Raw genomic sequence first — 26,987 nt, forward strand, 5'->3', positions numbered from 1 at the left:
ACTAGTATTGTCAAATCAAGTGAATGTGAATGATGTATTCATTCAAAGAACAAATCAATATGCTTCTCATTTATGGAAATGCCAATGAAATTCAGTGACAGCTTGAGACTTACACACTGAAAGATATCCTCCATGTACTCACACTACACGTCGTAAATTTAAATATGTGTATGATAAGCTGAGAACAACTGGATCTTTAACACATGGGAAACATATCCGGCAAATGGAAGTTACTAACGTGGAAACGGAAATTGTACTCTTGCCACTGTGGTTCGAGATCCTTGTGTTAGTTCATGTCAAACTGCAAGGGAATCTGGCATGAGCCAAAGTAGTGTTGTTCGTGTTCTGCATCACCATAAATATCATCCTTACCATATCAGTCTCCACCAAGAATTAATTGGTATGGATTGTATGCATCCCACTGAATTCTGCCAATGGGCTCAACATCAGATTTAGAGGGATGACACATTTATTAATTTGATTTTATTTACTGAGGAGGCTACATTCATGAACCATGGAAGTGTTAATTTGCATAACATTCATTATTTGGCAACTGAAAATCCATGTTGGCTGCAGCAAGTTGCACACCAAAAACTGCTCTCAGAGAATGTATGGTGTGGGATTCTGCAGGACAGAATTATATACCCCTATTTCATTGAAGGAAATCTTAATGGTAGGAAGTACACCACAATAAATTGTTGGATTGTATGTGAAGATGTGTTGTGGTCGGCTTGTTCGTGAGACTTGAAGTCTCTGGATTTTTTCTTGTGGGGATTCATAAAAGACATTGTTTATAAATACATTCCAACTACATCTGAAGATATGCAAGAGACAATTGTCAGAGTATGTGCTTCATTAAGCACTGATGTAATAAGGAATACCATTCAATCCATGATAAGAATATTGCAGCACTGCATTGATACCAATGGTCATCACTTCGAACACCTTCTGTAAATGGACAACCATGCCATCTTTTTGACCTTCGAAGACCTTACTGTTACACATAATTGAATTCGTCTCAATAGCCACTAACAGAAAATAAGTACCAAACTATAGCTGACCACTTAGAAAAATAAAGTTGACCTTCATATCGCTGACGCGACCCCACCTAGCAACAAAAAATCAACGTCATATTATGGCCTCAGTTGTCCCATGCAACTTTTGTTCCCTAAACTTTTCAGCTCCTATCATACTTTCAGAGTTATTTTTGCTGGCAATAGTTAGTGACTCACCCTGTATTGTGGTATATAGTATCTATAATGCATGATGAATTTTTTCAATGTGTTTGTTGCAAAACAAACTTGGTTTACATTCATGAACAGTTCTCGGTCATCACACAATTTCATGGCATACCACACGTATTTAAGTGTATCACAGAATGTTGGTGCAGATAGCTCACCAAAAAAAGGCATCTGGTACCAGCACTGAGATTCGATCCAGTGACTCCGCTTATGAAACTAAGTGCTTACTTAGTATGTTGTGGACTCCTTGGACACTTGTGACCCTACAAAGTACATAAGCATGCCTTAAATTGTCAAACTGGAGTTCCTCAAAAACAGTTGAGAGTTGTGTCTTCATCTTTACACATGTTGAAGTCCTAAGCGTTACCTACACGTCGTGTCAATACATATCAAATCAGTGACGGGAAGTTTGTACAGTCCCCATGTCAGACAATTGTATATTATTTTTCAAGTTAAAGCCATCAGTGTCAATGCAACAGCTAGTTGTTTGTTATTAACTTGAAACATATCCAGTTTCCAGAGATTTCACACACTTAACTCATTCAGGACCTTCACCCCTTCAGTTTTCTGATCATCTTAAAAAACTCAGTTTGAGATCGTCTGCCATCTGTATAATTTTAACCCTAAAGGTTTGAAACAATCTGTATATTCTCCTGATTATAATTTTCATGTGCCACTGTAAGAGTGGACTCATTTTACTACATTTACAACTCATAAATATGTTAATAGCATCAGTGTAATAATAATTGGAATTTTTGTAAAAAGGAAAGTAAGATTGTTATTACACATTCTGTTGACAAGAGTCATTGAAGACAGAGTACAAGCGCAGATGGGGATGGAAATCAGCCTTTGAAAGGCACCATCCTGACATTCACCTAAAGTGACATCGAAAAATCACAGAACACCTCAGGCCTACTGGAGAGGGATCTGCTGTCTTCTGAATATTAGTCCAGTACCTAACTACTTTGTCACTTTCTTCAGTAATTGCAGTTTTAACATGATACTAGAAAATCCTGGGTGGTACATAAATTATAGACTAAGGAGTGGCTACTGCACCAGGACAATGTAGTCAACTTGCACAATGTAGCCATTTGTGTGTCTGTACGTGTTTTGTTTGTTAGCTCTGAAAGATGATACTGTCTGAATGCTCATCAACATTTTTGATCTTGGTTATGTATTTTTGAATGCTCTACACCTCAGCTTTTTCCATTGATTACTATTTTGCAAAGTAAATATCATAGAATTTGAATTGCAATTCTCTGTGAAAACAACTACTCTTTTAGAACAGGGTGTCTTTATATAATAAAGCCCATTTGAGAACTTTCAGTCATTCCTTATCCTTTGTGACTTTATTCTATTTCTATTCAGCCCTGGAGATTATGTAATTTTTGAGCCGTAGCAGTGACAAAGCAATGAAATAATTGTCGCGATAGGAAAATAGCTTAGGTGGAACATAGCATTATTTTGTTTTGAATGAGTTGGAATTTTACTAGTAGTATAGTAAACAGTGTAAAGTAAGAAATAGTTCTTGGCTTATGATGATGATGATGTTGATGATGATGATACAAAGTTCAAATAATCAATAATCAAATAACAGAGTGACTGGATAACGAGGTGAAAACATATGACTTTTACACAATTTTAGCATGAAATACATGTAATTCTTGCATTTATTTATTATAAAAACAGGACAAATTGAAAGATTTAGTATGATGATCAAAAATTGTTTGTTATGTCTTTGTTCATAAAATAAGCAAAAATTATTTCTGAGTAAAATACAGAACATTTTTCTCAGAGCAAATGAATAGATATAAACAGATATTATTAACAACAATTATTTACAGCTGCAAATTTATTATTGTTACACCAAGAACGAGAAACTGAAGAAATTTTATGGCTTTTACAAATGTCATTACATCTGAATAATGTGCATAACAAGAGGATGAGTTTATGAAACTTTCATGAATGCAGTATGTGCTGAACATTATTTTCACTGATAAGATAAATATATTTATATCTGAATTTACAAAAATCTTAAAAATCTGTCCACACGGAAGTATTGCTGCAATAGAGATTTCAAAGTATACTGTTCCACAGCCTGGCACGGTGCATATTTCTCTTCAAATATTTAGGACTTATGGGAAATCTTAGCACTTGTGGAACATTTTTCTTGTTTGAAATTAGTGTAGAATTTCATCAACATATTCCATAACAAGGATGAAGGCAGATTAATATTTACTCTGCCTATAACTTATTAGCAACAAGGTTAATAATGTGTGAACTCATGTTGTGCTTTTTATCACAGATCATTTTGAATCAGCACCTGCTATATGATTGTTCAGACCGTCACAATGAAGAACAAAGGTACCTTTTCTTTGCTCCTGTTTTTGAAATGTTCTTCGTAGTCTTCAATCACGTAAGTGTAATTGATTACTATGTATAATATTGTAACCATTATTACTGATAATGTTGCTACCCGTATTAATTAGTAGATGATAGATTAATGATGAATATTTTCACAATTGTGTGCCTGACAAATCACAATGCACTAGAGCAAGATAAAAACTTTCTATCAGCCTATCTAGAAGATTTATAGCTATTTTAAAGTGACTTTGTACAATTTTCATAAAAATAGCATATCAGTTTCTGCCTACCGTATAATAATAAGAGAAAATTAGAGCCAATTTGAAGAAATATCTATCTCAACTGCTCTCAAGAGTATGACAGCTGGGTTCTTATATCAGAAATCCTTCCATCTAAAGACTGCACATGTTTGTCAGTTTATGAATGAGATAAAAGTCTAAATCTGAAATAAAATGTAAGATTCTATGTCTTCAGGAAAAAGAATATGATGACCTAAATGTTTTCATGAAGTGGGATGTAGAGACTGGAAAATGAATTGAGAGAGTAGAGGGAAGTACAGTGGTCTATTATGTAAGTGATGAATTATGAATATTTATCTACAGAAAATCACAAGTACTTTAGCACAGCATACAATAACACTTTCTATCAAAATGGAACTTGCAGTAGCTTACATACAAGTCGTAGTTAAGAACAAGATTGAATTGCACCTCACTACAGTCAACAGTTTTCTCCTGGCAATCTTTAAAGGTTTGTATTTTAGCAAAATTTAAGCATGATGAATAAGCATCCTGATCTGTAAAAACAAAATTAATTAGTTATCATGTTTTCAGTTTTATTAGTTATTTATACGTGATTTTCCTAGGGCCAGAATTATTTGGAAATTGAATATTTATGCACGTTTTAATTTTTGTTTAATTTTTTGAATTTATTTATCTCAAAGAAATTACCTTTGCTCAGATGATCTGCTGTTAGCATATCTTTCATATATGTAATAGAGGACTTCACCAAACACATGTTAACTTGCCAGAGTACATTTCAAAAATTAATCTCTTGCTTTTTTGGAACTGCTCAGTTCGAGAAATAACAAAAACAAATTTTGTAAAGAAACAAATAGCAGTTTCTGTCATTAAGTAATACAATATTCAAGAAAAATGTAAGAAATCATTAGACTGCATGGCACCAAAGGAGCACATAATTTTTTTAACTGGTATGAATGAATGAGATCTGTACAACAATTTTTATTATTATAAAAATTTGTTATTCTCAAATGACTAGTGTCTGAAGTTCGGCTGGACTGATATCTTGAGAGCATAATTTATTAACAGAACAAAAAAGACAATGATGTGATGGATTATAGTGATCATATTCCTTATACATTATTTCCATGAAATTCATACTGAATCCATGATATTATTACATAAATATGTTGTAAATGAATTTGACACCCAGTAAAATTAGTAGATATGAAACAATACATGATAAAAATGAAATTTTTAACTGGACAAAGTTCCTGATTAATAACAGTGTCAAGTCTTCAAATAATCCACAGCTCTGGTGTTCTCCACTAATGAGCAGTAGTCCCTGTGCCCAATATTGAATGCCACCAGTACTTAAAATGAGATCAAAACATCAAAGAACAACAACAGTATTCACAAAATATCTAGTTTTAGACACACATGAGGTTGCTCTCTGGATGCAGCTCAATATTGGCAAAGGAACTATCACTGCAGAAATATGCTGCAGGACAAGCAAGACCATTAGTTTGAAACACAATCATTATAGCAGAGTTAATACCACAATAATTCACTTTTTTGTCAAGGCATAAATATCTTGTAACAAAATTAAATATATATATTTCAAAAAATCTTTTTTCTCTTACTCCACAATTGATTGCTTAGCCTCTGGCGAAATGGAATTATACAAATAATCTTCTCACAGTTTGAAAATGTGTATATATCACTATGAATTTAGGTAAAAGTGTAAGAAAGCTGATGTAGATCACAGTACAGAGTGCAAGTTTTCAGTTGCTACCAATGAAGTGAACGAGAATGACAATAAAGGTTAGTTTTTATCATTGCTCATCACAGCAGAATTTAAAAAAACTGATATTCAGTAATTCAGGAGTTCCTGTGTTTCACCTACTAGAATTGATAATGCTAGCAAATGGTTTATATGGATGTACACTGACTCTGAAATTCTAAAAGGAACAAGTTCACAAGCAAAAGTTCTAAGCTTGACTGGTGACTCAAGCATATACCTGAACAGATGAAAAGGAAAAGGAGTTGACTATTATCATGAACACAACTTGGGTCTAACTAATAACAAAGGAAAGACATATCAAGCTTGGTCCACTCTCTTTCCTGGTCCGCACTACTCATACTTTGCTTTTTGCGGAGAGGCACAAATACCCACAATGTGTTGCCAGTGAGCAATATCTCTAACAAGGATAATTACTGGTATGATAGATGTCATACCACGTTTTTTAGTGCAGGAACACAGTATTTATTCATGAGAGACCAGAACTCCTTACCACAGAACTCCTTTGAAATAGGATATAGAAAACTCAGTCTATAATTGTCACTGAAGTGCACAGGTTGATTGTAATCACTACTAGCTTAACTTAGAGTTCACTTCATAAACTGTGGTACCAGAGAACAGTTGCAAGCAAATTATATCAAAATAATTTTTTCTTCAAAAATAATGCTGTGACTTCTCTCAGACGACAGTATTGCTTCAGAATGGAGTTATGAAAATAATGAAGGTAGGAGCAGCACCACTGTAGGACACATAGTGCCTGAAAAAGTTTTTATACATTTTTCTTGCTATGCTGTTTTCACTCTTTTCCATGCTGATAACTCGAACCACACAATCCACTGATGTATTTTGACAGTTGGTCCAGGAAGTTTGCAATGTTCCTGTTGGATTACATGTCTTGATATAGAGTGTTGTCAAGCTGAGAAGGTTAATAGAGAAATGCAGCAAGGAATAGAAAAAATACTATCTTCTTTTTCATGTGGAAACATAATTTTCAATGATTAAATGACAATTGCTTTTGTGCAGATACAATAAATGGTATCATATTAACGCTTGCAGCTGTAGCATTGTTGATGTAAGTTACATAAAAATGTAAAAGGTTTGACCATCTTACCAAAGACATCACAGTTCATTGCCTGACAAATAAGAGCAAATAATGCAGACGACTAGTTTTATAGTAGCAGCAGTGATGCCATTTTGCCACACACATAAACTGTTAATAGATAAGAGTTCCATGGACTAATTGTAACACTACAGGCACCATCTGCACTGTGTCGATGAGGTGGTCTTCCTCTATAGAGATTGGCAGACATGACTGGTAGCTGGTGTGCCAGTAGGCCACGGTGGTTGCCGCACCGAGAGTCGGCGCTGCTGACGTGCAGTGACCCTCTCCCCTACGTTGTCACATCAGTTGCTGTGTCCATTACAATTGTGTCCACCACAGTTGCTGTGTCCACCACAGTCTGCCACAGATTCTGATGACACAGAGCTTTGGCACTAGCAGTCAGGCTTTGTGTCACCACATCAACATGAACACAAGTTGTTTGTTTATGGAACTGGTAACCTGTCACTGTGCCTCCAGCTTTGTCCATTACTAATGCCACTATTCTATAACTGGTCTGCCATTGTCTATCCATGTGTCATTACACCAATGTGATGCTTTGTGCTGGTGGAGATGTTCTGCTTAAATGCAGGAGACACATCCTGTATCATTACTATGTCTTTCAGAGGCACTGGAAACCTCCAACATAGCATGAGATCCTGCCTCTGCACTGTCATTTCAGATGCTTTATAAATGGTTGGTGCTCCTGTCCACATTCAGTGGCACCATTTGTGCAATCATATGTTGCCACATCACTTATATGCTGTTAAGTGATGTGTACAAACAGTTTTAAGTCTGCCCCCATCACATCAGTTGCTGTGACCACCACTGGCACTGGTGACTCGTAGTTGTGGCACAAGCAAACCGCCTTGGCGGCGCAGCCGGCGGTTGCGGTGGTGTCCATGGCCGCTTGCCTGCAACTGTCCATAGCTGCTACTTTTGTGCAACAGTGGAGGCTCCTCTTCATCCAGACTGTCCGATGGGCTCACCAGACACTCACGTCGCTTCAGGCTCTGCTCTAGACGTCGCAGGAATCTACACAAAGGACACATTAATTTTTAAAATTATTTTACCGCTCCTATTACAGAAAGGAATAGTAGAGTTATTTGTTACTCAGTTTAAGGTGCAGATCCTGTGTTTAGTCATTGGTGGAGGGGGGAGAGGGGTTTCCTATTGTCTCTCTCCACACCATATGTACAAGAGATTCAAAAGTCGCAAGTCAGGACAACTCTGTTATTTGTGCAGATACTGAAAAATGATAGAGGGCAATATTGTTGGACATATGTTATAAATCATGACCGCAATATTAAATCTGTATTTTATCAGTAATCAATAACAATGTCCCAGTACACAAGTCAGGAATCGATGGAAACAGTTGTTATCCAAGGTGAAGGCATGATGAAGATGTGGAGGAACATCACGGGCAGCATCCCGATCAATCACTCCCATATTATGTAACCATTGGTCATTTACTGGAGCATTCAAGGCAACAGGCAGTATCCATGATGATTGACGGTCCAGGCGGTCACATACAGCAACAAATAGTGCCACCACATTTAACGTACTGGCTAAGTTAACAGTCAGTTTGCCATTGTCAACAAGCATCCATGTCCACAATATTATCCAGAAATAACTTCCATCCATATCACATGCATTTTCTCCAGGAACTTCCTGAAGATGACACAGATAGATGGGTGCAGTTGTGTGAGTGTTTTACAGAAATACAAATGCTCTAGCCATACCTGGAAGCTGATATTCTTTCAGTGACGAGTACTGTTTCCATCTGAACAGAACAGTGAATATATATAAAGTTGTTTAGTGGGCAACTGAGAACCCATACATTCCTGTAGATGCTCAACATCAGACTGATCCAAGGTTAAATTTGTGGTGTAGCATACTTAGTGATGTTCTCATCAGTCCCATATTTATTAACAATAAGCTCTCTGCTGAACTGTACAGAGAACATCCCGAGATGGCACTTCTGCCCTATTTGAATAATCTACCTCTAGCAAAATGACGCAGGTTGTTTTTCTTTCAGCAAGATGGAATGCCACAGCAGTTTGGATGAACAACTCAAAAAATTTCTGAATGAAGTTTTACCTCAGTGTTGGATAGGTCAAAGGGGTTTAGTAGGATGACCACCTAGGTGACCAGATATGACAACACTTGAATTTTTTTTCCTCTAGGACCATCTCAGATCTGTAGTGTACAGAAACAGGCCCCAAAACACCGTAGGAAAAATCAGAGGAGCCTATACAGCAATAACACCCTTGGTGTCACATAAAGTGTGCAAGAGTTTCATGAACTGTATTCAGATGTGCCACCAGCAGGACAGCATTCAATTTGAACAATTCCTGAACTAGTGTCCGAGAGATGCAGTAGCAAGATAAGGCAGTTCAAAATTAATTTGTTACAATTTGCCACTCCCTGAGTTTGCTACTGTGATTCTCAATTTTGTTATTAAGTCATTAATAATGTATGGATTTGACACTGATTTGTTTGTGTTTGTTTCAGTTTGCAGTTTTGAAGTTTATGTTAAATTTGCTATTTCAAGCAGTCTATGGTGAATCTTATATCACAACAAGTAAGCTCGTGATTTAAAACAATCTATTTTAAACAATTGTGCCTTCTATTGTTTTTATGGTACTTGCACAAATAATGGAATTGTCCTATGTTGTTGGAGTCTTGAATCACCTGTATAACTTGCCATCCCAACTTTTAATGTACCACAGATACCTATGATTTTAATAATAATAGTAGTAAAAATACAACATCTTTAATATCAAACAATGGAAACTTCAGGTAGAAATATCAACAATGTAGGAAAAGCCAGATTGCTACTTAGCATAATGAAGTATGTTAGTTGCAGACAGGCACAATTACAAGACACTTACATAGAACCTTTGGCAACAGCCTTAATCAGCTAAAGGAAACACACATCATTTATACACACAAGCAAGAACACCTCATGCACACATGACCGCCAATTCCAGCATCACAGACCGGAATGCCTTCTTTAAAAGACGATTGTTGATACAGTGTGACTCAGCAATATATGCAGTTTGAAAGGTAGTGACTAAACACAGGAAAGTAGAGAAAGAATGTACACTGAGAAGAGTAATTCTGTAGAGAAGAGTAACAAAGAAAAACATCACAGGGTTGTAGAATAGAAGAAAATCTGTTCAGCAATGCCAATCAATGGGAACTCCAGATAGGAATATCAACAATGTAGGAAAAGGTGGATTGATACTTATCGTAAAGAAGACATACTAAGTTGGTGGTCATGTGTGCATGATGTGTGCTTGCTTGTGTGTACGATGGTGTGTGTGTATCTTTTGCTGATGTTTTAATACAATAGTACTAAATTATTTGGTTGCAATAACACAAGTAAAATGTTTTGATAAAATAATAATGTGTTTAAATTGTTGCCAGAATGAGATTTTCACTCTGCAGCATAGTGTGTGCTGATATGAAACTTCGTGGCAGATTAAAACTGTGTGCCGGACCGAGACTCGAACTCGGGACTTTTGCCTTTCGCTGGCAAGTGCTCTATGAACTGAGATACCCAAGCACGACTCATGCCCTGTCCTCACAGCTTTACTTCTGCCACTACCTTGTCTCCTACCTTCCAAACTTTACAGAAGCTCTCCTGTGAACATTGCAGAACTAGCACTCCTGAAAGAAAGGATATTGCAGAGACATGGCCTAGCCACAGCCTGGGGGATGTTTCCAAAATGAGATTTTCACTCTGCAATGGAGTTTGCGCTGATATGAAACTTCCTGGCAGATTGAAACTGTGTGCCGGACCGAGACTCGAACTCGGGACTTTTGCCTTTCGTGGGCAAGTGCTCTACCAAATTTTTGCTTAGTTCACCATTTTAAAATAACTCCCACAAAACTGCAATTTAGAAAAACGTGATATCTGGAAAGCATACATCTGAAAAAAAAGTACATGTGTCATGCAAATGATTTAAGCCCTGCAATAGCAACAATTTCTCTCAACATTGTAAGTCTCATAATTTACAAAAGTTAAAATGAAAATGTGCTACCACCATTATCTGTATGCCACACTTAGCACTGCAATCCTGTCTGTAGGCATCAGTTCTGCAAGTGTGAAAATGATGGAATTTGGTTTCTTTAAATCGTTTCTGCATATGCTCAGGAGGTCAGCATTTCCATTATTTTTTCTGAGTGGAGTGTCTTTTCTTACTAAACTCCTTACAGTTTGCAGCTCCTATCTACATGACAACCATATGCCTTCCCTACCTCCTCCCTCAGACGCCTCCCTAGTTTTACATTTGGTCAATCTCATATTCCAGGGACCCCATTCATGATATCTTGCAATGATTTGTAAGGTATCAAACAGCTCACAAAAATGGTATTACAGAGGTGTCAGCTAAAACTGGTCTTTTGGGATGGAGGTTTGAAGCTTGAAGGAAGGGGGAAATATCTATAGCCATTCTACACCATGATGCCACCATGAGGCTGTGATGTGTCAACTTGTTTCGATCCATGCATAATTTTAGCCTCTTCTAGGATGTTCAGAACGTAAGCAATTTGTTTGTACCAGCTCACACTGAGGATGCTGTATTATTTTACATACTTTGAAAACCAAGAGGATCTCACTCTGGGATTCTGTTACAAATGAGCACATGCAAATGACATTTTAATATTAAATTATTCACACAGGTATGTGCAACCAACTGCATGCCACTGATTACAGTCAGAAGGTTATCAGTAAACTGAACAACAGCTGTGGCTTCCCCAGTAAGCTGATAGGCTGACAGGTGCCCAATCCATATATTCTACCTGTCACTGATTATTTGTTACTGGAAAACAGCTACATATTGTATCAAAACCATAAAATTACAAAGAAATAGAGTGGCTGGCAGGTATGTATTTTTATGGTGCAACATTTCATTAATGTATACAGACACATTTAAAAGTGCGCTAAATCTCCTTCCTCATGGAGAATGGAGTGATATGTTGGGGAAGGTTAGAAAGGAGGGGAAGGTCATTTACATCTCAGAGTGAAAGACACCCATTGGTAGAGAAGATGAGCTTCACTCATGTCCTATCAACGAGTACGTCCCTTTCCCTTGGAGCTCTGAATGACCTGCCCTTACTTTCCAAAACAGCCACATAAAATATTATTTAACACAAGCATACATAATTCTTGCACTTAGCAACAATGCCATTTTGAGAGACACCGTCATCTTCTTTTGGAGATATGATAAAATCAAGAGACAAATTTCTTCTGTTACAAACATAGGTGTACCTTACCTAATCTGATGACCGATAGTACGCAGTCGACTGATCTTCTTACTGGACTTAGGCAAGTCTTCCCCTCTGAGCAAGGTCTTAGGCAACATCTGGCTCATTACATCCTGTTAACAGAAAAATTAAAGAAAAAGCTATAGCATGTTACTAGAGACAAATTACCATCATAAGAATTATCTTCTAAAAAGCTACAAGTCTCATTACTACCATACAAGAGCTGAAACAGTTGGGTGTATAACAAGCAGGGTACAGGTGTAGCCCTTGATTAGTCTGTTAATAATATAACTTTAGCAGATTTCAATACATTACTGACAGTACAATAATCTATGAGAGTGTAACAGTTTTCAACGTCATTGATTGTTCAATTAAAGCTTAGGGAGTGGAGGAAGCATTGCCTTTTTAGATTAGCAGCCTACATTGCTTAGTACTCCTGTGCTTATTAATATGCATGGTAATTAAAAAAAGAAAAACAAGATCAGCAGATTAGAATACCTGCATTTTGAATTATTACTACATACATTTCATTAACTGTTATAAGGTATGCAATGTGAGGTAATTACTTTTTTCTCAAGCACGTAGGTCTACCTGGGGAATATTGCAATTATTTCCATTAACAATTTTGGATTCTCTTATCATAACTGCTGTGAAGACACTGAGGAGCTAAGCTACTAGTATTAGAGAGGTAATCTAAAAGTGTTTCAGAAAACTGTTTTTAAGTCCTCATCTAGGCAAAACTAAATCTACACAAAAAGCAGGAATATGATCATTGGAACTTTCCAGCAGATTAAAACTGTGTGCAATATCACAACTCAAACCTGGAATCTTTGCATTTGGTGTGCAAAATGACTGAGTTATCCAAGCACGGCTCAGGACCCACCCTCACAGCTTTACTTCCACCAGTATCTCCTACCTTCCATAATAGTCCTACAAGATATGCAGGAGAGATTCTGTGAAGTAGGAGAGGTATACAGGCAGAAGTGAAGCTGTGAGGGTGAGTAATGCTTGGACAGCTGTCAATAGAAGGTTTGACCTCCAATGGGAAAGGTCCAGATTCGAGTCCCATTTAAACATATAGTTTTAATCTGTTGGAGATTTAAAATCATCACACACTTTGCAGCAGAGGGAAAATTTATTCTGTAAATATCATCGTTACTTAGATTTGAAGTCATGTCATGTCTGTGGATTCTTTCACTTTGTTTTCTTCAAGCACAGTTTGTGTCTGAAATATGAAAATCTTAGTTAATTACACGAACACATTATTTTAATACTGCGAATTTGTCACATTAGTGGCACAAATTATACTAAAAACATATAAGTATTCTATTACCTGGAAGGTGAAAGAAATGTCTTTGCATTTACAGTAACATTGAAATATGCCTTATGTATTATTTTCCCTTAAATTGAACTACTTTTGACTTGCAGTTACTCTCCATTATTAATACTGTGAAATCAGGGCTGGTTCAAGAACATTTTGCCAAACAAGTGACTTATCACTTGGTGCTCCCCCCCCCCCCCCCCCTGTACCCTCATACAGTAGCCATTTTTACTACTAATTGTGATATGAGTTGTATACAAATCTTGCACATTACTAAATTTGTGCTTGACACCCCAAGCAGCTGTTTGTGTTGCTTGGGTTTTAAACCAGCCCTGTGTGCACCGATACCTTGACCACATTCTTGGAGCACAAAACTATTCAGTTCCATGCAGCATGCATCACTTTAACAAAAATAAAATTTTGTGAATGAACATAAAAGTTGAAAAGCAGATCTCATTCGTGGGTATGAGAGCACAACATGCTCTGAAGTGAAAGAGACTCATACAGGTTTCATGTGGGACATAACTGCAATTCTTTTCATAAGGCGAAATCAAATGGAGATGTGACAGATGGAAAAAAATAAACTGTTTATTATTTTTAAAATAATTGTCGTAACAGTTAATAAACTCATCCCACTGTGAGACAAGGTGGTCAACTCTTCGCAGTTCCCTTTGGAACCACAACTGTATCCAGGAGTGCACCACTTCGTCCAAAGGAAATCTTCAACCACGTATGCCTTCTTTCAGGGCTCCAAAAATGTAGGAATTGCATGGGGTGAGATCAGAACTGTGTGGACGATGTGTAAGGGCTTTTCAGTGAAACTTCTGCAACATAGTCTAAATAATCTTGGCAACATTCACATGTTGTGAAATTTGTTTTAAATATGCGGCAGAATTTTTGCAGGGAAGCCCTTACACGTCATCCATACACTCCCAATCTCTCCCCATGTGATTTACATGTTCTGATGGCAACTGCAAACATTTTTCCATGATGGCACTGATCATCTTGTCTCACAGTGGGATAAATGTATGAACAGTTATGGTGATTATTTTTGAAATAATAAACAGTTTACCTACTTTTTTCCATCTGCCATGTTTATATTTGAGTGCCCTTTATACATTAAAAAATGCACTGCAATTATACCTAAGCAAACAAAATAAATAACACATAACGTTTAAGACTAGAAATGCTGTCACAACCACTTAACTGAACAGACTATTCATTTCAAGATGTGGTTCTGTTATATTAGAATGTGTTACTGGTTTATTATTTTGATGTGAATTCCACACATGTCTGACTTGTGTATTTTAGTAATGCACTCTGCGAAGTGTCAAGTGTTTTCATGTACAATCTGGTCCAGATAATACAAGCTTCCTGTGACTTAGCCAGTTCACTATGAGAGAATGTGATTATCTCTCTTTATTCAAAGTTATAATAATTTTGAGACGAAATGGAGTACGTGTAGTATAAGAAACTGTGAACTCATTTATACCCATAACAAATTTGTATCCATATAAGCTAACATACATATGTTGGACTGGGTACGTGCTGTACCAGAATGACTTACTGTTCTTTGTATCCTGTTTGTGGTTTTACAGCATGAGGAAAGTACAGTTACTATGGTATCTTTCACATCCGTATACGCATGAATTTCTGCACGTGATTTATAGTGAGAGAAAATAATTTATTTCCAGATTGTATTGAGATGAGGTTTCTCAGGATTCATTTGTCAAATCTCGCAAATATTATGCCATTTGTCATTATTCTGCTTGCATGCTTGCAACTGAAAATTGCGAACTGCCTCTGTTATCGGAAAGGTTCCAGCAATGTTATACATGCATTTTGAGATGTTTTTCCTCGTGTTAACAGTAAAGGTTTTTAGATTTAAGCTTTGTTTTGTATGGGAAATTGTCTTTCCTTTTTCCGAATAGAGTTATGACTTTCACTTTACTTCTGATGTTTCCAAAATTTAAACTGTGCATATTATTTTCAATACAAACTCTGCACTTCAAAAAATTTAGTTCAAACTTTAAGCTAACCCATCTGCTAATTAATGTTTACACAATATATTCTAATCTCTGAAATTCACATATCCCGGTGAATGATGCCGTTTATTCTCTACTGACATCCTATCCTTCCTACTTACACTGCTTACAATCTCTTTCTTGTAAATTCTATTGTTCATTATATACAGACTCTCTTCTGTAAAAATCAATCACAATTAAGTTATTATGTTTATCAAAAGCTTCTATGATATTGCCTACAGATAAAACTTCATGTTTTCTTTTATTTTAATATAACTAATCAAATATCGCACCATGTCTTTGATGTAAAATACATTTTTCATTGCAACTGGAATTATGTCATCACTAACTGGAAAGTAACATATTACATTTTCTATTTTTGTTTCTTGCAAATCTTTACATTTACATTAACAGGCTATTTTACAGTCACGCCCTCAGAAAAATAATGTTCATTATTAGCAACATGAACTGTGCAATTACTATCCAATAACCCATGTATACATTGTTAACTGACTCAGTATTATTACATGACATCCTGGGCTGTACCTCCATTACAAAGCTTCACCTGCCAGTCCTGTTGTGTGATTGTTCATCATTTGTGCAATACCATGAACTGGCTGATGGGTAGCAAAGTGAGATTTAAACCTAACTTAAAAACATTTCATCTGGACAACTCCTTCTATTCCACGGAAGAATTTCAATTTCGGAACTGGTAACCTGCAAAGAAGGGGCATGAATAGGACTAAAAAAATAATGTCATTAGTAATGTACCATGTAAATCTGTATATTGATTCAGTCTTGATTATTTCAATAAAAGAATCATTCAGATGTTCTGTGGGACATGTAACTAACTAACTGACATGATAGCCTCAGTGTCCTTGATAAGCCCCTCTTGCGCCATACTCCTCTCCTCGACCATGTGACTAGTTATTTTCACTCCTTTGTTGGTTATTTTGCTCACGTTGCCTCGGCTGCCTCTTCAATAATGTCCACCACATGTCCATGAATTTGTGCTTGTTCCCGACTGGTGTCTTTTTTTATTTATTTTGCTTTCACCACCCAGACTACAGAAAATAATTTTTAAACAAAACAGAAAGCAACAAGGGCATGTAAATATATGTTACTAGCTGTTACAGCTGCTCTCATGCATCAGTAAAATGAAATGAAATGTGCATGTAGCTTCATTGGCTGGGAGACCCTAGTTGGGTTGATTGTACACTTGCTGCAAGTCTTTTTATTTGACTCCACTTTGGCGACTTATACGCTGATGATGATAATATTATGATGTGTACAACACACGCACTGAGTTGTGAATGGAAAAAATCCGAGCTGGCTTGGAATCGAACCTGGGATCCCATGATAGAGAGGCAGCAATGCTAACCACATGTCCATTGTTTCCCAAAATCTTTTCTCTACCAAAACCACAATGAATTACAATGTTATACAAAAGTTGGTATAAGACCAACCACTATCAAAGCACCCTTCAAATTGTTGCATTATTATATCTTTAAATTAAATAAACATACAATAAAATAAGCTGTTGATGTGGATCTTACATGTCTCAGAAGACATAAGAGACGTGTGATGCTAAGCAACTAAAATGTGTCATGCACATGAGTGATATTAGGATGTAAGTATGGATTAAACACAAAGAGGGTTATATAAGCATTGTATTCGTTATGTTGAATTGTATTACATAGAACATATCAAACAATAAAAGCTTTTTCACATATATGATAAAGATCAACAGTCAAAGAGTAAATAGCTTTTTCAAAGGCTAATTATTGTTCCATATTTCTTGTTATAGTTTTCAAATAAATAAATATGTTGTACCACAAACTTTCTAATAACCTATGTTCTTCCTTAGTGTGCAAGCTATTTCCATACCAGATTCCATCTCAATCAGTTCAGCAGTTAGGACATGACAGAGTTACTTTGCATTTATAGTATTAGTTTGGATATGCATTACAATATAAACACAGAATTTTGTACCCAATCTTTGGCGCTATTTTTAAATATGTGGATGTTGTTAAGACATCCGTCAGGAAAACCATACACATCACAAATTAAAATATGGTCTGTGGTCTGTTCCATTCCATAGTCACACTTGGGATCTTCAGCAGGTTCTCTCTTCACTGTTAATTGTCTGCATCGTCTAAATCCAGTTTGCAATCGTTCAGTATAGTCAAATGCCTCTGTGGCAGGTCAAAGCTGTCACTTGCACTGTTGGGCATCTGGCAGCTCTTCACGGGTATCCACTGTCACTCCTTTCTCCATGCGGTCTTCACATTTTTGGATGATCCTTCGTCCATGTCGAACGATTTTCGGAATTTGGGACAGTCTTTGGTATGGAAATATTGTCTCTGATTCATATAGCCACCTGCTGAACTGCTGCTTACCATCGGATATGCTAGGTCTGTGTCAGTTCCTCTTGGAATATTTTGGTTTGTCACACCTGTAACGCTACTGCTCCTGATAGCACATGCTGGTTTTCTTTTTAGTAAGAAATGCGCTGGATTTTACATCTTCATTCCCACCATTGTCTTTATATCCATAATTTGAATTTTACTTTTAAGATATTAAACTGTCTGATTTTCCTTCAAAACATCGACCATGTCCTTGATATCGTTCAAAGATTACAGCAAGGTTGTCAACTAGTAGCTTAGCTTCTCCTTTTCTGTCACTGCCTTGCCTCCTAATTTTAATTCGTTTACTGCTTTTTCAAAAATACGGAACAATGTTTTCCTTTCACTATACCGGTAGTCTTTTAACCTCTATTTGTGCAGCAAGTTATTGTAAACAATTGGCAGTGCTGTCGATTCCTCAGAGTATAATTCGTCAAACTTTTTCATTCGCTAAAGTGCAGTTTGATTATCATTCACAAATTCCAATTGCTTGTTCGTACTCGGATTTTGTTCATCACAAATATTAATGTCTTCCGTGCTCGTTTTTGCTATTGAAGCCACTTTATAGCTTTTCTTCATTTCCAGATTCATTTCCTTCATCCATTTCCAGTTCCTGTAGTCGTCCCCATCAAATGCTGTCTTCATGTCAGCCACGTCCAATTTCACTAAGTGCACTTCATGAATAACAATCTTTACTTTAGTTCACAACTGTTCTCTGCTTTTTCGAATAATAGTTTTTTTTCTTAGTTAACAACTGCAGACTGCTACCATGTTAAGAATATTTATTAACAACAAGGTAAATAAAACATACAACAATCTTTACACAGTGAATATTCTCTCAAAAAGGGACTGAATGACTGACTATTGTATGTATACTCAATGCTGAGAAGCCTCTCAAAACTGTTGTTGATTTTCCCAATATAAATGCACCACATTCCAACAATTTTTAAAAAGTTGTGCTCCATTTCCTTAACCTTCTTCCTTTCACATTAACAATGCCACAGTGATGAAAAGTTTCAATAGCACATGTTTTACACACTATCCAGGTGGAGTGAACTATGATCAAGGATGATCGTTTTGCATGTTATATACCTGCATTTTCAAGTTTTAACTATGTATTAACTAACTTCTGTCTCCAAAACACTGTGGTACTGTACCATTATATAGACTTTTACACTTAGAACGACTATTTGTTTAGTGTCACATTGCGAAGGAAATTAGCACCATGTTATATGAAAGCCCTAATTTTCATTAAAAATAATATGTAAACAGCAGTTGTAACTATACTAATGTGTACCCAGAACAGCATTTCGTTAGCAAAATTTTAATTGTAGAAGTTAGCTTTCTTGAAATACTTCAGATTTTCGCAAAATGCTGTAGAGAAGATTTCAGAAAGTTAGTGGAGAAGGTCTTAAGGAGATGAAGAAGATGTAGAAAAGAAACAACATTTATGCTGAGAAGTTAAAAGAAGGAAATAACGACAGAAGGAGAAGCTTTATGACATGAATTATTATTTATCGAGACTGGGAATGTATGAGAATAGCAGGAATATGGGTTTAACTATAAGCAATTACTACAGAAACAGTCGAGAGTACAATTTTCAATAACGCTCTTTGATATTGTTTGCTACATAATCTCTTATAATTCATTCAACATAAACAGCCTGACAAAAAAGTGAAACACTCAAAAGACATGTTTTGATTACAGTGTAATTTGCAACACGTACACACCATCAGTGGGTATGTAAATGATTACAGATGAAATTCTTGGCGGTAGGTAGAACAGCTACCACATTTCATTAGCGATATTAATGTTTAATTGCGTTACCAGGCTTTGTTGGATGTGTAAGAGCATGAACAGTGTCAGATGTTGAGTGATAACTGTGAAGGACATGAAAATGCCGTGTAGTTCTGTGGGACTGTAATATCAGGACCTGACAGGATTTAAAACGGAACTTATTGTGATCTGCAACGGCCTGGCTGGTCAAATAGTGCATTTTACGCGTTTGTGCAGCATTTGGATGGGACAGAACATGGCCTAATACTGGACTACATAGGAACTTGAGGGCAGACATACTAAAGTGCGCGTCATTTAAAACACTGGCAGAGTTTAGGTTCGTTCTGTGCATCTGACGTCACAAAACACAGTCAACCAATGAACAGAGATCGACGTTGCCAGAGCTCGACTGCAGTGCAGAGCACGGACGAGTGTCTTCAGTTTTAGAAATGTTCAGTCATAAATAAAGTAATTGAACAAAAGCAATGTCTTGATAGCAGACTTTCTTTTATAGAAAATTTGGAAAAAGCATTCTTTATACCAATTGCTATATATTACATTAATTAAACCAAACAAGCAATAAGCCACCTAATTCAGGCGATAGCAAGGAAAGGTGTTTTCTCACTAACCGCTTTTTCGCAATAAAGAACAGCGGTAATTGTTTATTTCCTATTGCACTTCGACGAAACGTGAGTAATTCATAGTCATACTAACAGTGTTTGTCGGTATTTTGCGTGATATTTTAAAGTGCTCCAGGTGAGTTTATTGAATGACGAGTTGCGTTAGTGTACTGGTTTAAGTATTTGGATGCTAAGTGAAAGGTTCTGATTTCAAACCTTATTTGGTGCTTAATATTTTCTTTATTTAAAAACAATATTGAAGTCTCTTACTTCATGAATTTTATTCGTTTGAATGTGATTTTTTGAAATTTCTAGTGGCAATTAAAATCGACCATACGGAAAGTATACGCAATGGACTTTTACCCTGCAAACTCTTCAAATTTTGTGCAATGGTTTACTACATCTAATGCTGCACAATAATTGCGCTGAACATCGAAACAAAATTAAGTCATTTATGGCTGAAGGTATCAGTCAAGAAGATGTGTAAAAATCAAATTTTCGGGCCAAATAGTTTTTGTGAAATCGAATGACAAAGTGTGTCAAAGCAGTCGAAAAACCATGTGTCTGCACAAGCAAGCAGTGCTGTGATGACAAAATCGCGCACAGCACGGAATGCCTTTCTGTAGCAGCGAAAGGGTTAATGTGTCCGTGGTGGCTTTACTTCATAAACTGCGCGCTCCCACCTAAATGTAAGTTTGGGAACTATGCTGTGGTGCTGCTTCTCTTGGTGCATGCAACTGGCAACACAGCAATCTCCAGCGTCTGGGCGGGCATGCGCGAACCGCCAAGATAAAAGAATTGAACTATAGTCGTCAGGTTTCAGGTAGACAATGCCTGACCACCACAATGGAAGATTGCAGCATTGTGCTCCAAGCACATAACACCTCCACATCTGCGTCTGCCGGCAATTAATGGGCTCTTAGCGACATTCTGTGTCGTCCTGTACCATCGGTCAGAGGCTAGCGACAGCTAGATTAATGAATTATCGGCCAATGCGTAGGCTGCCGTTGACACCTAAACACAAAGGGATGCATTTGGAATGGCGCTGCTGATGAACGATGTTACATTGGGTTCAGTGATGAATCGTGATTCTGCTCTACCCTGGATGGCCAATGCCAGACGTATGGCGGCGATCTGGGAGAGGTGCCATTCTTACAGTGTTTTGGAGAGGCACAGCCTTGGTACTCCTGGCGTTTTTTGTAAATTTGGCTCGATTTTGTATTCACTGAGATAACATCACATACCTTCTTAACAAATGAAGTTTCATTTCGTTTCTTTTTCCCCTTCTGGGTGCTTCACTCTTTTATCAGGCAGTGTAATGTTGTGTAATGTTGTCACTGTTAGAGACAAATACTCTTATGAGAGTCATATAGTGTGTTATGATGTATAGATTATTACATAACACGAAATAAAGTCTAAAAGATAACGTCAAAAGCGTTCTAAATGAAAGTGCTTGCGTATGCTCTTGTCTGTCTAATGATTTTCAGAACACTGAATGACTGCTGTACATGAGTCGGTAGACAGGGTCAGTGAAGCACATTTGTGGTATGGTACTAAATCCCAAAATAGGTGATTCGATTCATGGCAGTGGACGAAAATTCATCACCATTATGTGGCCAGAAGGGAGAATATCAGTGGTAGTGTATAGTTTCTGAACATGGAATTATGCACCAGATGAAAGGAGTCTACTGGAGCACACTTGTATGTGGTACCCGAATACGATAATAATATTAACGTAAAATAAGATGAAACTAGTGTATGATTTTATGATGTATGTTTTTGATAGGCTTTATAATGTGGATCGCTGACTGTGCACGACTGCAGAGTCCAAGATACTGCTTCTGGTCTGAGATAGTAGTGTTGGAGTAAGAAAGCGCTGGGCACATAGTTGTAGGTAGCTGTCTGTGAGTGAAAGAAGATGGAGTAGGTAGTTTTTGTGGTGTTCTCTGTGAAGCTACGAAGTGTTAGATTAATGCAGGAATTACGAGAACATGGAATTTAAGTCTTCATGCAAGGAAGGTAGAGTTGTTAAATAATCATGATTTTCAGTTTACCAGGGCGTTAGTATAGATGAGTTGGCTGATAATTTGTAATTGTTGTGTAACCCCAGAATGTACGTAAACTGATTGATGAAAAGGCTAGTTAGGTATTTCACTTTTGTAATGCTTCTAAGGTTTGTTAACAGAGCTATATGTAATTTGATGATTTGCATTTTTGCTGGATTAGTGAGGTTAAATAATACTTGCTGTAAAAAATGTAACTGTTTGTAGGTCAGTTAGTAAATGTGATATATTCTTGTTTTTGGCCAATGTAACTTCAGGTGTCAAATGTTTTTGAAAAGCCAAATTTAACTTGCAGTATAATTTCAAACAAATCAGTGTTAGTAATTCATCACAATCAGTGCCGTCTCCCTGTCCAGGTGATATATTTTTCAAAGAAGTTGGAATTTCTTAAATGTTCTCGTTAATCAGTCAGAAGAATTTCATGTGCATTTCAAGTATTATGGCCAGCATTGCATGATGCTGAGCCTGTAGATAGTATTCATAATTTTTTTAATGAGAGACCAGAATATATCGCACTTCACTTTCGCTGCTTTAGAGGTAAGACAAATTAATTTATTGTTATGTGTACAAGGACCAAGGTTATCAGTTTTGAACAGGGCCGGAGTATTGAGTGCCTAAGGGGCTGAATGTGATTTTGCAGTGACTGTATTTCTTTATTGGTACTGGGAATTGCATTGCCCAACCAACGCGTATAAAGTTTTTGCTAACAGCAACACAGAGTAAGGCACTCCGTCTTCAGGCCACGAGTGGCCCATCGGGACCATCCGACTGCCGAGTCATCCTCGGTTGAGGATGCGGATAGGAGGGGCGTGTGGTCAGCACACCGCTCTCCCGGCCGTTACGATGGTTTTCTTTGACCGGAGCCGCTACTATTCTGTTGAGTAGCTCCTCAATTGGCATTACGAGGCTGAGTGCACCCCGAAAAATGGCAACAGTGCATGGCGGCCTAGATGGTCACCCATCCAAGTGCCGGCCACATCCGACAGTGCTTAACTTCGGTGATCTCACGGGAACCGGTGTATCCACTGTGGCGAGGCCGTTGCCCAACACAGAGTAAGCACACCACTATTTTTGCTAACAGTAACACTGAGTAAGCACACCACTAGGGTACATGAAAGGAATCTCCACAAGCCGGCCAGGTCGGACGAGCAGCTCTAGGCGCTACAGTCTGGAACCGCGAGACCACTACGATAGCAGGTTCGAATCCTGCCTCGGGCATGGATGTGTGTGATATCCTTAGGCTAGTTAGGTTTAAGCAGTAAGTTCTATGGGACTGATGACCTCAGAAGTTAAGTCCCATAGTGCTCAGAGCCATTTGAACCATTTGAACCTCCACGAAGAGTGCAATAAGAGAAGCGCAAGAAATGAGTAGCAATCTGCTGTACCCTGGGCAACGTCAGAAGACGCTATAAAGTGTGCTGACGGCAGATCCTTTCACAATCGGTCTCCATTCAAATGGATTGCATTCCGATGGGTCTTTTCAAGAACATTTGTTTTTATTTCCACAAACATGGAGGGATTTTCCCGAGAGAAATACGTTTTTGTAGCAAATTTATGCCAAAAATATTCATGTCACATTCTGTTAGTGCAGGAAACACACAGGGGAAGTACTAAAACTCGTCCGAGAATTGCTGGTATGGAATTAATATTGGAAAGGCCTCACGACAAATAGTGCAGTTCCAGGCCTAACGTGAATATCACATCAGCCTCATTGACTGATGACTACAACATCGAGCTCCTCAAAGTGGGAACTCCATTCTTCTGTGTAACATCGATCTACAAACCAGCCGATGCCAATTTCAGCATTAAAACGTGAACTTTGTCACAGGCGATTTCAATCACACAAGCACATCATGGGGATACCCAGATACCGACACAAACGGAACGAGTCTAGAAACATGGGTTGAGGTTCATGACTTACATCTGATTTGATCCATGGTCCGAAGCTCCACCTACTTTTAACAGTGGCAGGTGGAAAAGAGGATACAACGCAGACAACAGCTTTGTTTCTTCAAAGGTATCTGTACAGTGTCTGAAGACTGTAGGAGAGCCCACCCTCTGTACCCAACACAGATCTGTCATATGCACTGTGAATCCTGTAGTAGCGCCTGAAGAGGTACCATTCAAGCGGAGGTTTAACTTCAAGAAGACTGTCTGGCAGAAGTTCAGTGAAGAGCTTGACTCAAAAGTATTAAACATTCCACCTCAACCTGAAATGTACGAAACCTTCATCAAACGCGTCCAACAAGTTTCGATGAAAGCTATTCCGAGAGGATACAAGACTCAGTATGTTCCGGGCATGTCCAGTGACGACAAACTGTTGTTAGAAAGATACCAAAATCTCTATGAAGAGGATCGATTTACAGAAGAAACGATCCAAGCTGGTGAAAAATTGCTGCAAGCCATTTCAGCAACTTGCAAGGCCAAGTAGAGTAACCTGGTAGAGAACCTCGACATGTAGCTGAACACTAGACAGGCCTGGAAACTGCTTAAAAACCTGAGTGACGACCCTGTAAAACCACAAGACAATTTTACGAGTGTGACTCCTGATAAAGTGGCAACCCGGCTTCTGCAGAACGGCAAAATGAAAGGAAGGACGCCCAAAGCAGCTCTTCAGCGCGTCCCAGAATCAGAACATTATTTTCTTAGGGATCCCTTCACCGTGGCTGAACTGAAAGCCACGATCTCCAGCTTGAAGATGCATAAGGGTGCAGGTGTCGATGACCTTAGAGATGAACAGATAAAGAACTTCGGCTGTAAAACGATGGAGGGGCTACTAAACCAAATGAACACATGTGTCGCTCAGCTACACATCCCCAAAATGTGGCGGAAGTCTCGAGTCATTGCAATACTTAAGCCTGGAAAGGAACCAAACGATCCAAAACCATTTCGACCTATCTTCTTTTTGTGCCACACCTTCAATATATTAGAACGGCTGCTACTTAACCGAATCAGTGCCACTCTAGAAGTGAAGCTTTTCCCGCGATAAGCAGGCTTTAGTACTGGCAAATCACGCTGTAGTCAGGCCTTGAATCTAATCCAGCACATCGAGGACGGTTTTGAGCGTGGCGAGATTACTGGAGTCGCTTTTGCTGACCTAACAGCTGCATACGACACTGTGATTCATAGGAGGCTGTTAAAGAATGTGTATGACCTTACTAAGGACTACCAACTAACGTCCCTTAGTAGTACCTTCCTTCAGAACAGAAGATTTCAAGTTTCATTACAGGTTAAGAGGAGTAGATGGCGAACGCAGAAGAACGGTCTCCCCCCATCACATTTCATGAACGGTAATTATGCATATACCGCAACAAACGAGACGTCCATGGTTGTAGATGACGTCTCCACAGCACAAAGCATAACACAGGTGACTCCCTTTGCATCAATTCAAAGTAATATGGAAGCGATGCTTCAAATCTCATGCACATGTTCAGTGAACGATTTAATAAGAATAATGAAAAAATGATGGTTAAACGGAATAACGAAAATGATGAACAGTTCGCTACGATAAACTAACTTGCAACAGCAACAGTCACCTCCTTTCAGCCTCATAATAATATGAGCAGACTACAAAGGGTGCGTGACATTGATGTAAACCTCAATGATTCGACTATAAACATTTCCTGCCTGTAAAGAAATTCAAGATGTTTACAAATAACAGCACAGACCTGCATCGCCTTCCATTGGGTGCAGCAATTTTCATTTTCGCTGCCACCAAACTAGCCAGTGACACATAAACTGGTATTTATCTGTTGCCTCTTAGAGAGAGGAACTTCGATGCGTATGAGAGAAATAGCAAGACGATGTCACTCCGTTGAAGAGTCCAAAATGCATTTCTATCTGCGTATTGGTCGGAAACGACTCAGCGAGGCATTAAAGACCAGCTTATCAGTTTACCCAATTGAATACTCCGGTTTTCCCACTATCACTCAGTTTCTTGAGTGTATGGTGCAAAAACCAGTACCTGGCCCAACAGTATAGCCAATCTGCGCTCATACAATTATGCCCTCAAAATTTCCGTGCTCATTACGAGTTTCCCTTCTCATCGGACAGCAAAAGGAAAATATTTAGGCATTCAGGGACTTATTACAATTATTAGAAATTCAGCAATCCGACTGCTTATTTGTCAATAAGAACTTTAATCCTAATATGCAGTATTCATTGCTGCCATTAAAAATTGTTAACATGAATGTAAATAAAAGTTGTCATGTGCCTGGATTTCGAGAGTGGATGTGAAGGGAGTTGGTTGTGATTCATAGGCGTCTACAAGGAGGAGCCAAGATACGGCACTTGCACACTCCTCACTCCCACCCCATGGATATGGAGTACAGAGTTTTTATTTATTACGGAATACCCTTACACTTCTAGAGGTGAGTGGATAACCACCATCTGTCACATGTAAAATTTAGTTCTTGTGCAATCCCTCCCCCCCCCCCCCCCCTCCCTAACTTCCCCATCTGGATAAATCCCTGCAGTCGCCAATAGTAGCAATTACAGATGGAATTTTATTGCCCACTTCTCCCGCAGTGCCTGGTGGTAGTTATGTCTTTTTGCTGTCTCGCAGTCAACAATGCCATACAGCGTCATCTTCTGTGGTAGCAGCAAGAGTTGTCTGCTGTCTATAGAGCGTTGGTCACAGTAAGAGAAAATACCCTATGAGCTAACTATGCATAGCAGCAAATCATTGGTATTTGGCAGTTCAGGCTGTAGTGTGCACTAGCTGACTTGCCTAGAGGCTGCTGCCGCTGGTCCTGGCATGTATG

The 26,987-nt window shown here is 38.0% G+C and overlaps 1 protein-coding gene and 1 pseudogene across 1 annotated transcript in view; both read right to left on the reverse strand.

Moving 5' to 3' along the window:
• Positions 1–2,886: 2,886 nt before the first annotated feature.
• Positions 2,887–26,987, reverse strand: part of LOC126355345 (uncharacterized) — a 708,215-nt gene continuing 684,114 nt past the window's right edge. Inside the window, exons 31-32 of the mRNA XM_050005639.1 lie at positions 12,025–12,128; positions 2,887–7,776 (exon numbers count right to left, since the gene is read on the reverse strand). Coding sequence (XP_049861596.1) covers positions 7,551–7,776; positions 12,025–12,128 — 330 coding nt within the window. The 3' untranslated portion in view covers positions 2,887–7,550. The remainder of the gene's footprint in view (positions 7,777–12,024; positions 12,129–26,987) is intronic.
• LOC126357060 (5S ribosomal RNA) lies at positions 23,151–23,268 on the reverse strand (annotated as a pseudogene).

The sequence above is a fragment of the Schistocerca gregaria genome, chromosome 3, assembly GCF_023897955.1.
Source record: "Schistocerca gregaria isolate iqSchGreg1 chromosome 3, iqSchGreg1.2, whole genome shotgun sequence".
NCBI classification, from domain to species: Eukaryota; Metazoa; Arthropoda; class Insecta; order Orthoptera; family Acrididae; genus Schistocerca; species Schistocerca gregaria.